Raw genomic sequence first — 12,017 nt, 5'->3', positions numbered from 1 at the left:
AATCGTACAGATCTACTCGTGATGTTGTCATGGTGGTAAACATTTGTGTGCTGCTTTGCAATTTAGGGAACACGTAATTATCTACCATCTGACTTGATCCTCCTAGCAGCTAATTGATCATAGTCTTTAAGGCTGCACACAGGAAAACGAATTCATTGCAAGAATATGGTGGTGAGGAATCAACTCTTCTGCCAGTGTAGTGATGGAGGGTCCCCAGGCCTCCAGGCTTGATGTGCAGACAGACCTCGGAGGCAGCCAGGATGAGCTCGGGCTGGGGTATTAGGACGACAACCAGCAGTGCCTGGCACAGGCAGGCTGCTTGTCCACACGTTACATGTATTAACTCATTTCATCCTCATGGATTTCGTCCTCTTATCTCCATTTTGCAAGGAAATGAGGAAATCGTACCACAGAGGGGTTCAGGAACTGCCTAAGGCTGTGGGTCCAGAGTGTAGGAGAGACAGGCCCAGCCCTGACAACTCTTCACTCCACCGATGAAGAGTGGCAGCATGGGCAGAGTTCCTGGCGAGACAGCTAGAGGTGGCTGGTGGGTACTGGGCGCAGCACAGTTGGCGGTAGATATAGGAACCAGCCCATCCCCAGGCCACCCCCAGAAGTGAGCTTGATGAGATGGGGGTGAGCGGTCTCTCCAGATTCAGGTGAGGACGCTGATACTGCAGGAGGAAAGCAGGTACCAGGCTCGCCGACTTTGCCCCTCTGTGCAAGCAGCAGCACCGGGATTGCCACAGCGTGGCTCTCGCCGTGTTCTTACGGAATCGACAGGAGTGTCTCGGCTCCCCGGGGTGTCCTCACTCACTGTCCCAACCTCCTTCTCCCACCTTTAACCTTGGTCCATCATCAGATGCCTCGACCCGGTGGCCAGTGGGCCCAGGTGTTGGAGACGCAGTTTGTGACAGCAGAATTCAGGACAGACATTTATGATGAGGGATCGTTGGCAGATGCATGACCGTTGCAGGGCTGCAGCGCTCAGACACCTGTCAGACATCTAGGAACCCATGACAGGGACGTGTGGCCCAGTGAACAGGCTCTGAGAGCCAGGTTGGGCGCCTTCCTCCTCAGGGCGCACATGGCAGGTACCAGGATCCACACCGCTCTTACAGGCAGCACAGAAAATGCAGCTTCGTGTGATTGGCAATTGTAAGGAAAGGATTCTCTAATGGTACCTGGTTATCTCATCTATTCTTGTTAAATATTGGAGGTTATATAACTTTGTCTTCAAAAAACTGTTTGTTGTTTGTTTGTTTTTTAACAAATACTAAATGAATAGATGTCAGCATCTCCCTAACTGGAGAACAAAGGCAGCGGCCTGGAAGAACACTTATGGGAATTTGGTGAAAGCATTATTTCTCTGTACCCTTACTTGAGGCTTGTTCATATTTGCTGTCATTTTCATGGTAGTGACTTACTTGAAATCCTGTTCTAATTAGATTTTTCAAAGCTATGTCTTTGAAAGGATTTCCCCAGAGTAAGCTTCTTCCCAAAGTGAGAAGTCATGTTCTCAGGAACTTCACTCGTGTTTTCCTCACGTGTGTGCCGCTGCTTCTTTGCAGAGATCGGCCCTGCCTCTGTGATGGTGGGAAACCTGGTGTCTGGGAAGAGGATCGCACAGGCCAGCGGCAGAGACCTGGGCCAGATAGAAGACAATGACCAGGCCCGGAAGGTGAGAGCTGAGGGTCAGACATCCGCCTGGGCTCTTCTCCACTCCTGCCCAGATGCTGTATCACAGGCGTCACCAACTCCCACTTGCCCTCTCTGGCAGCCCAGTATCTACCATTGATGACCTTTCTTCCTACCTGCCCTCTTGGTCCTGCAAGAGATGTCTGTGTAATTTTATAAGGAAAACGTGTTTGCTGAGGGTGCAGTGTTGTAGGACTGCATGGGTAGGTGATGCAGTCCCATGACTAGCAGGCCTGAGGCCAGTGTCTGCAATCCCTGTCGTGTCCTAGCATCCCCTAAGCACTTGTTCCTGATTCTCCCTCCAGCCCTGATTTGACACTCACACTGCCTCACAGCCACCTTACAGTGAGGCTTCAGTCCTTTGATTGTTGGAATTCAAGAAAACGTCAATGCAAAACCCAGGTTTGGGAGCCAGACATTCTTAAAGCAGCCTTGGGAGCTGTAGGAGGAATCCTTGGGCCCCACTCCACTTAAACATCAGACACACAGTTTGTCACGCGTAGCTACAAGTCCCCATTAGAACATTCAGCCTTGAGAAAGCTCATGAGTCACCAAAAGGTGGTCCCCCTCTAAATGGGCTCCCAGGAAATGTGACAAAATCAACCATTTAAGATGTTGCCAATTTGGTAACATGTAGTAACACGTTCACTGAAAGCACTTGATCACCATGTTCCCCACCTCACAGTACATTTCCATCATAAAATGGATTAAGGTGAAGATGTGGGTGTTTCCTGTATCCTGACACTAGTGCTGTGTCCTGACATTAAACAGGGCCATCCTTGTTACTAGAGACTGAGTCAGTGGGTGTGTGTCACCTGTGTGACCTGCAGAGCTATTGAATGACTTCAGGGATGGCCATTGTAAACACAACAAATTTAAGACAGCCCGTTTTTGAAACAGGGTAGCTCTGATTCTGTCATTGCAACCCCCAGAAATCACTGCTGCATCTTCTGGAAGCCCCAGGAGACAGGATTTTTCTGTGTCGGCTACTCTGTCTATAAGGGGAATAGAGTCTTCCCATCCTTGGGCAGGTTTCAGAAAACTTCCCTCATGGTGGCATGGCACCAGCCCTCTGACTCCTGGGTCTGAATCAAGCACAGTGAGTTCCAAATCACTGTCAGGAAAGCACTGTGAGCACCTGCTTATTCTGTCAATTATATTTATATGGGATTATCCTCTCGCTGTCTTAAGCCACCTTAAAAGCACCCAGATAGACTAAACTTTTGGATGTTGAGGCCAGCCCAACCCCCCAGGACAGTCTAGACCTAATGGCTGTGCTCTGTTCCAGTTCCTGTTCCTCTCGGAGGTCCTGCAGTGGAGGGCGCAGACCACTCCTGATCACGTGCTGTACACGCTGCTCAACTGTAGGGTGAGGCCCCGCCCGTGTGCCCTGGTCGTTCCCTGTGTGGTCCACAATTTCATGCTTCTGTATCATTTTCTCCACTCAAACCTTTCTCCTCAGTCTTACCTGAATTCTTTTGTTTGTTTGTTTGTTTGTTGCTATTTTGACTGAGACCTTTTCACCTAAGAAAGGTTGCTTTGAAATATAAGGGTTTGAGCGTGTGTGTGTGTGTACACATATATTTTTGTGTGTATTTTAGCAATATTGTTTTGCAATATTTCCCTTCCCCTCAAAATGAGTGATGAATGTCTACAACAGAACAATTGCAGATCTATGAGGTATTTATGTCTTTATTTTTATTACTCAACTCCTTTTTTTTTTTTTATAAGAAGTCATGTTTTAGTTATAGGCTTTCATTCTTAGGAATGAAAATAATTTCTATTTTATAATTAAAGTTCATATTTACATCTCATATTAGAAAAGCAAACTCCTCAGATAGTGTTCCATAATAGTACTTAAGAGTAAGGCAAGAAATAGTACTAACAATAAACGTTAAATGCAGAAGTCTTTAATACGTTTGTTAACTTTGTGTTTGCTTTGGAAATAAGGCCTGAAAAATAGATTTAACGTAGGTCGTCTTGACAAGCATGGGTACTTGCAACTTCAAGAAGTTCTTCAGAGTTGCAAAATGGCAAAATCTTAGTGTGCAAAGGCACCTCTTGTCATTTAAAGCAGTAGATTAAGGACAAGTGAAAAGAAATGCCAACAATATAAGTTACTCCCTGAACCTATAATTTGGATATCCAGCTACAGACAAGTTTTCGGTGATTTAGTTGGTAGAAGTAACCTCTGGTCCTCCTCTGACACAGCTTGTCTTGAATTGCCTTGCGTGCTGAGTTGACCTCAGCAGTTTCTTGTTCACTGTGTCTGTTCAAGACCAACCCCAGGAAGAGTCTTAGAAAGCACTCCCGCACCCCAGCCTCTGTGAGGAACGCTTGCTACCCTTGCCTTTTGGCGCCTACGCTTGGGCCTAGTGGACCCTCTTCCCAGGATAAATGCTCTTGTGCACAGGTGCATGGTGGTGAGACGCAGGGCAAGCCCGACGGTCGTGTGGTTACCAGGAGGCCGTGCGTCGCATCTGAAACGTGCCTGCCCTGCTGCCCTCGTCCGTCTCTTTCCTCTGGCTCCTCCTCAGCCTGTAAACACAGATAAGACTCTCTTTTCCTGGCACCGTCGCCGGTTGGTGCTGTTCTGTCTCTCTAATTGCTTCTTCTGACTTTCTTCGTCCTGTGCACGTGGCGTGTCTCCTGGAGACTGTTGGGGACTTCCCCTTCTTTCTCCAGAGTCTCTCGTGGCCTCTAGAGGTTTCCAACAGCACCTTCAGAGGGGCAGCTGGAGCTGGAGCCACACTGCAGCCTGTCCCCCAGCCCCTGGGAAGGACTCCTACTCAGAGCCCCTTCACTCAGCTCCCTGAGTGGGGCCGTGGTGCTGACGTGACGAGGTAGGACAGGACGTCCCCAGGATAGGCCTGCCATCCCCCGTGAACTGTGGGCAGCAAGGGGGCGAGAGTTGGGTCGGCATCCCTTTTCCCTACCCTGCAGCTTGACCCCTCCAGAGCTCTGGGTAAGAGGAAATTTCTTAGCTGTCCCAAACACAAAGATTCAAAAATGATTCAGGCATGTTCATAGACTATAGTCCTGTCAGTGGGAGGAAAACAGCCATGCTAACTGCATCTCGCTTGGGAACTGGCAATGTGCAGGGCAGATCAACCCCATTTCCAGACCCTGAGTTCACTGTCCTTTTCTGTGGCTAGACATTGGATCATTAGGAGAAATGTGTTCACCAGAAATGACTTGTATTCTAGAAGGGCTTCGTCAGCAGCAACAGAAGGTCTGATGGGGTGAGCTGTGGAGGTCAAGGCCATGAGAAAGTTTACTTCAGGTCAGCGCAGGGACAGCGTGGTCTACAACAGCCTCCCTTCAGACATGACCTTATCTCCTGAGGCTCTGCTGATGTGAAGGCAGCTACATCCAAACAGCTGGAAGGGTCATATCAGAGCCAGGCATCTGTGTTCATTCCCAGCCTCTCCAACCCCATGTGCACACTTATGACAAGTGTTCAACCTGAACCAAAGGTCAAGAGCATCATTTCCATGGTGGTTACAGTGTCATTTCCACTCACTCAACCTTCTAGTTCAGCACTGTCCAATAGAAATACAGCGCAAGCCACACACACAATTTAATGTTTTCTAAAAGCAATATTTAAAAAAAGTATAAAGAAACAGGTGAAATTCATTCTAATAATGTGTTTTACTCAATATACCGAAACACTGTCCTTCCAGCATAGGGCCCCAATGCGCTTCCAGGCTTCCTCTGTCCTGGACAGCCCCTTCCGTTGGTTGTGAATTCCCCAACTTGGTCGTGGCTCCCTTAAAACGGTTACCCGTTGGCTTCCTGTCTTTTCACAGTATTCACTCATATGCCCTCCTCCACGGCAATGCAGTCGATAGGATCAGAGTTGTTATGAGAGGTTTATAGTAGGAAGTGAGGATGTGATTCACTGCAAATCGTGGAAGACTTACATTCTTAGAACTTACTTACATACAGAAGAGCATCTGTTATTTTTTATTTTTTTCCGGTACACGGGCCTCTCACCGTTGCGGCGTCTCCCGTTGCGGAGCACAGGCTCCGGACGCGCAGGTTCAGCGGCCATGGCTCACGGGCCCAGCCGCTGCGCGGCATGTGGGATCTTCCCGGACCGGGGCACGAACCCATGTCCCCTGCATCGGCAGGCGGACTCTCAACCACTGTGCCACCAAGGAAGCCCTGTTATATTTTTTAAGAGAAACACCAGCCAACTCTTCCAACATTTTTTTTTTTTTTTTTTTTACTTTTTGAGAATTTAAAAATGTGAATCCTGTTTGGCTTGTTCTTCATTCCTCAGTATGTTTTTTACCTGTCATTATTTAATTTAATGTAAAACTTTAAAATGGTGCTACATTTGCAGTCATTGATACTGAAATCTGTGGTCTTTAGAATAGGGATTGGGTGGTGGGTTACCCTGCATTGCCATTCTGTCATGATACCGGCCGAGGCTTCTTTTAGGAAAAGTTAGCCTTAATTTCCTGTGAGGTGCTTTTTCCTAGAACATTCTTCTTAGGCAGTGTAAACCCAACTTTTCCCATGAATGTTGATGAGGATGCCAGGTAACCATTGACCTGAGGATAAACAGCATTTCATGTTTTTATGACAGCAAGCACTTTGGAAAATGAAATGTGTGATTGAAAATCAGTGGTGTTTCTCCCGAGGTGAAAGGCGGTATTGAGACTCCCCATAACCAGTGGTGATGCACAGTCCGGGGCTGGATGAGGCCTGTATCCCATTTGGCTCCCTCAACGTGGAGCCTGCCGGGAGCCACAGTGAAGCCAGTGGAGCCTGCAGGCTGGGGTGGAGGAAAGAGGCTGGGCTGGGCTCGCTGGCAACCGACTGCCCAGAGGGGCCCTCCTCCCGTCTGGGGTAAAGCCCGTAGGGTGGCAAAGGGTATTGTGAAACATTCGCGGAGATTCCTAAAGGACATAATGCCAATTAAATGTCACCATTTTAAAGTACCCGTAGGTGGAAATTTCATAAACAGAGTCAAAACATATGGCTGCTGGTTGTGAGTCACTGGTGCCTCTCAAATCTCATAGGCTTTGTTGTGTGACAACAAAGCTGGTTATGATAGGGGATCAGTGTCTGCTCTCTGGATAATGGGGAGAAGATCAGTCCCAGAAGTTGAACAGCTCAGTCAGAGAATGCTTACTGCTTAAGATAAGACTGGCTAACGACCAGCGGACAGCAGGGTGGTGGTGGGACTCCCCTGTGGCACACTGCCACCCCACCAGCAGCACAGCTGGTCCCCAGCAACAACCAGGAGCACAGTGCTGGTTTCCCTCCAGGACAGCTGGTGTGCGCATGTCAGGAGGCCTGGCATGGGCCTCACCTTAGCTGTGCTGGGGGCTGGTGCCCCATCTTCACTTAGAAGAGCTCACAGGACTTTTGGGTCCTTTTGAGTGTGTGTTTTGGTTCATGCGACAGGTGTGTTCCCCAGGAGTAACTGCTCAGAGGAACAGTCCAGTGGAGAAGGCACCAAGTTCTCAGGTTTGGGCTGGGTTTCTAGACGCCAGTCTCGAGGATCTTTCTGTGTTTACCCAGCTTTGCCACATTCTGCTCTCTGGCTCTTCCATTTCATATATCTTTTTCTATTATTTTTTAACCTTTCTTAGAAGGAAGGTAATTAAGGAAAATATATACGATGAGAAAGTTCAAATCAGAGAAATGTAAGCTAATCCTGTCCACTGTGGGAGAGGCCAGTGCCAGCTCAGCAGGAAGGGGCCAGAACCTGGCTGGCAGCTGCCTGGGCAGCCTCCCTTTGCCGGGCTTCTGCGGCCCTGGGCCCCGGTTATGGAGAGAGCCTGCTGCTTCCCAGGGTAGATATGGCCGTCAGTGATCTCGTGAGTGTTTTAGGCAAACACCGGCTGCTGGTATATACCTCCTGATGCCTTTTAAATGGTTTTCACTCCCATCGGTTCCCGCCCACCTTGTGCACGTGTTCCAGTTGGGTGGGAATTCTAATGTCTCTTCCCACACCTCAAGTCACCAGGTCACCAGTGTCCTTTAACGGCCCCAAAGGTTCTGGTCTCTCCTGTCCACGTTTCTCCTCCCACACAGCCAACTGCTCACACCACCTTCCTGTTGACTTCTTTCTGCTCAGGTGACAGTCTTTTCTGTGTCACCCACCAGCTCATTTACCCTCCTTGGAAGCTCCCCACCTAAATAAAAGCATCTGGCCCAATTGTCCACCATCGTTTCTTCAGCTGCAGGGTCTTCCTCACCTGACACTCCTGGCCAGTTTGCCTGTTGCTTAAGGAAAGGTCCTTCACCCTGTTCATCCCTTTAAAGTAGGAATTGATAATAAAGAAGCAGTTTTTAAATAGCTGTAGACAGTGATCTCTTCTCACCTGGGAATATGTGCAAATGAAAAGTGCATTCTCAAGAGAAACTTTTTTTGGATAGTTGTATGTTTATAATTTGCAGTTCATTCTTGCTTTTCTTTAAAGAGTAAACATCATGTATTTTGATATCTCTTAGTACCTACTTTGCTACTGATTTTCGCCTACAAAGCTTTTTTATGGTACTTTTCAATCCAAGTGTGTTTTACATTTGCTCCTGCATATTTAAAAATCTACATTAAATGAATTTGACAATTCCCTTTTTTTCTTTTGTGTTTTTTGGGGGGTTTTTGACTTTTTTTTTTGACTGTTGCTTTTCTGGGGGTTTGTTTGTTTTCTGACCTCCCTGACTTTCGATGTGGTCTTTCTTAAAAGCAGTTTCAATTAGTCTTACTTTTCATAGTGTGAGTCCTGCAGATTTACGACTAATTCTTATTGCCCATGACAATTACACTTAAGTCCCAGAATTACTAGATTGATTTTTTTTGTGATTTTAGCTGTTTTTTCAAGTCAAGTCATTGTTTTTTAAATATTTCTTTTTAATACAAACGTATCTAGATGCCTCTTCGGTGTTGTACTTCTTAGCCAGTGGGGAGGAAAGGAGAGTGAATGCTAACAGTGGGGGGGGGGGGTGTCTTCTGAGGAGGTGACAGAAACATTCTGAAGCTGACTGTGGTGGTGGTTGCCCAACTCTGCAGATACATCCATTTAACTGCACATTTTAAATAAGTGAGTTGTATGGTATATGAACTGCACCTCAAAGCTGTCATATTAAAAAAAAATCTTACCTGCTTGTTCCTGTGCTACTCAGGGCACAATAGCGAACTCGCTGACGTGTGTCCAGCTGCACAAGCGGGCTGAGAAGATAGCCGTGATGCTGATGGAGAGAGGGCACCTGCAGGATGGGGACCACGTCGCTCTGGTCTACCCACCAGGTAAGAAGCAGGGCCATGCAAGACCAGCCCTTGCCCGAGTGACCCTTCACTGCACATGTTGGTGCTCGATGACCTTGTGTGTTACCACCAAAAATGGACACTGTCTCTCCTGCCTCACTTGTGCGGACTGTGCTACGTGCTATACCACTAATAGTAGGGACGCAGATAAAGCGGTAGTTCACAACGACTTTCGTATCTAAATTTGTTTTATTAGCTATCTGAGGTAGTTCATTTAATCAATAGTAGTTAAATCCTTGACTACTGAATTGATAATCAGAAAGTTGAGTAATTCCTTAGAGAAATGAGAGCAATCAAGCTTCTGGGCTGCTTTGGCTTCCTGTGCCTAAAAGAACAGGCCAGGTGGGAGTTACCCCTGAAGTTTAACAGACCCACAGGGAGGAGGACAGGTCTATTCAAGGTCTCAGTTACTGCTGTACCCGTCTGACTGTTTCCAGCTGGTGATTCTGCTGACAGGGATGATGGCCATTAAACAGCTTGTTTTGTTTAAAGTGAGAACTTTTGCTTTTCTCCCCATGTAGGAATAGACCTTATCGCAGCATTTTATGGTTGCCTGTATGCAGGCTGTGTGCCAATAACCGTCCGTCCTCCACACCCACAGAACATCGCAACCACGCTGCCAACCGTGAAGATGATCGTGGAGGTAACGCTGCCTGCGGGTGTCTGCGCCTGAGTGTTGGGCTTGCAGATCACAGAGCCTGGGCTCCCGGGGAAGGGCTGGGTGCAGGCATGGGATTGCATGGGAGTCGGCGGTCCCAGCGGTGGAGTGGGACTCAGCCTCTTCCCTCTAGGAGTTGGCCATCTCGTTCTGGAAGGAAGATAGCAGCTTGTGCGTAGAATTAGGGGCTAGAGAGCAGCTTTGCCACAATGCGTGGGAATTGATGCCCAGAGAGGGCATCCCTCTGGACACCGGGAGCTTCCCTACCAAGCCCAAGGAGCAGACCAAAACAAGTGGGAAAGTCATACGTTTTTAAAGGTTCTTTTCTCAAGATTGAGAAGCATCCTGTTCCTTTTTGAAAGTATAGATTTGATTTAATTTTTTTTTGCCTGGGGAAGTTTAAAAGGATTAGGATATGTTTTTCCCTTGGAGGAGGAACCATGAGGGACATCACAAATGAATACTTCTTTGTAGTTGTGTTGGAGGACCCTCAAGGTTGTCACTCTGGTAGATGGTACTGTGTGTGTAAATGTGTGCATTTCTGGGGGACGGAGCTAACAGTGAGAGCAGGTAGTTTGGATGCTGCTTTCTGAGTGTGACCATCACACTGGGGATACTGCCAGGGACCTCAGTCCCCACAAGGTCTGCTTGTGTGCTCCGTGGTCAGATTCCTGGTCATGTGGGACTCCATTGGCCAGCACAGCCCCTTGTGAGGCAGCTGTGCTCCTGGTGCCCAGCCTGTGCTGCGAGCTTCATGGCCTCCACGTGGTGCACAGCTGGCACGTGAGCATGCATCCATCCCCGTCCTTTACCTTCCTCCTCTCCATTCCTTGTTCTCTGACCCTCAGGTGAGCCGCTCCGCCTGTTTGATGACAACACAACTGATCTGTAAATTGTTACGGTCCAGGGAGGCAGCTGCAGCTGTAGACGTCAGGGCCTGGCCCCCGATACTGGACACAGGTTCGTCCTCCAACTCGCTGATATGTTTGTTTGCTTATCTGCTTTTCCATTAAGTCAGAGATGCTAACAGCTTTGTTTTGCTCTCTAGATGATTTGCCAAAGAAGCGGCCTGCCCAGATCTACAAACCTTCCAACCCAGACACACTAGCCTATCTTGATTTTAGTGTGTCCACGACTGGGATGCTAGCTGGAGTGAAGGTGAGAAACACAGTCTGCGTAATAGTAGTTAGCAAGCCACAAAGCAATGGTCAGTTTTCATTCTTATGGGTATAGGGCTCTAGTGGGGCCTAGCAGCAAAACACGGAGAGAGAGAGCGATATATGTGCATTTTGTTCAAGCTCTAAAATGCGTGACCATTTCAATAGTTAGCTAGGCTGACTGATTATTTCCAGATGTTCCAGCTATTTTTTTATGTAAACAGAGCTTCCCTAACCTCTAATTTAAAAACTGCCTATGTTTTTCTTGCTGGTTCTCAAATCCCAGTATTCTATTATAAAACTCTGTGCACTGGAGTTTCTCACTTGTTTAACATGGGTCTCATTATAACTTGCCAGCACGCTGCTCATTGCCTCTGAAATGATGCTTTTTCCTATCAAAGAATGATGGAACTACTATGTGTGTCACCAGAATTAGGACCCTCACAGCTCAGGCAATGTCCTTGTCAAGATACCGTTAAGCCTGAGAAAACCATAATTCAAAAAGAGTCATGTACCACAATGTTCATTGAAACTCTGTTTGCAATAGCCAGGACATGGAAGCAACCTAAGTGTCCATCGACAGATGAATGGATAAATAAGATGTGGCACATATATACAATGGAATATTACTCAGCCATGAAAAGAAATGAAATTGAGTTATTTGTAGTGAGGTGGGTGGACCTAGAGTCTGTCATACAGAGTGAAGTAAGTCAGAAAGAAAAAAACAAATACCATACGCTAACACATATATATGGAAACTAAAAAAAAAAAGGCTCTGAAGAACCTAGGGGCAGGACAGGAATAAAGACAAAGATGTAAAGAATGGACTTGAGGACACGGGGAGGGGGAAGGGTAAGCTGGGACGAGTGGCATGGACATATATACACTACCAGTGTAAAATAGATGGCTAGTGAGAAGCAGCTGCATAGCACCGGGAGATAAGCTCGGTGCTTTGTGACCACCTAGAGGGGATAGGGAGGGTGGAAGGGAGATGCAAAAGGGAGGAGATATGGGGATATATGTGTATGTATAGCTGATGCACTTTGTTATAAAGCAGACAGTAATACACCATTGTAAAGCAATTATACTCCAATAAAGATGTTAAAAAAAAAAAAAAGACACGGTTAAGTTCTCTGGCCTCAGGAAGCCCTTCACCTATTATCCACCTGACTGCTGGGTTTGCATAATTTTCATTTAGTTCTCTTACTCCATTTACTTT

The 12,017-nt window shown here is 47.2% G+C and overlaps 1 protein-coding gene across 6 annotated transcripts in view; it reads left to right on the top strand.

Annotated features, from left to right (window-relative positions):
• Positions 1–12,017, top strand: part of DIP2C (disco interacting protein 2 homolog C) — a 354,106-nt gene that overhangs the window by 283,664 nt on the left and 58,425 nt on the right. For all 6 annotated transcript variants that reach the window (XM_033852298.2, XM_033852296.2, XM_033852299.2 and 3 more), the window contains 6 exons: positions 1,572–1,681; positions 2,987–3,067; positions 8,842–8,965; positions 9,505–9,626; positions 10,490–10,601; positions 10,690–10,799. In XM_033852298.2, the coding sequence (XP_033708189.1) occupies positions 1,572–1,681; positions 2,987–3,067; positions 8,842–8,965; positions 9,505–9,626; positions 10,490–10,601; positions 10,690–10,799 (659 nt within the window). The remainder of the gene's footprint in view (positions 1–1,571; positions 1,682–2,986; positions 3,068–8,841; positions 8,966–9,504; positions 9,627–10,489; positions 10,602–10,689; positions 10,800–12,017) is intronic.

The sequence above is a fragment of the Tursiops truncatus genome, chromosome 2 (assembly GCF_011762595.2).
Source record: "Tursiops truncatus isolate mTurTru1 chromosome 2, mTurTru1.mat.Y, whole genome shotgun sequence".
In the NCBI taxonomy this organism is placed as follows: domain Eukaryota; kingdom Metazoa; phylum Chordata; class Mammalia; order Artiodactyla; family Delphinidae; genus Tursiops; species Tursiops truncatus.
The sequence above is the reverse complement of the archived record's forward strand: the minus strand, read 5'-3'. Positions and strand labels throughout refer to the sequence as shown.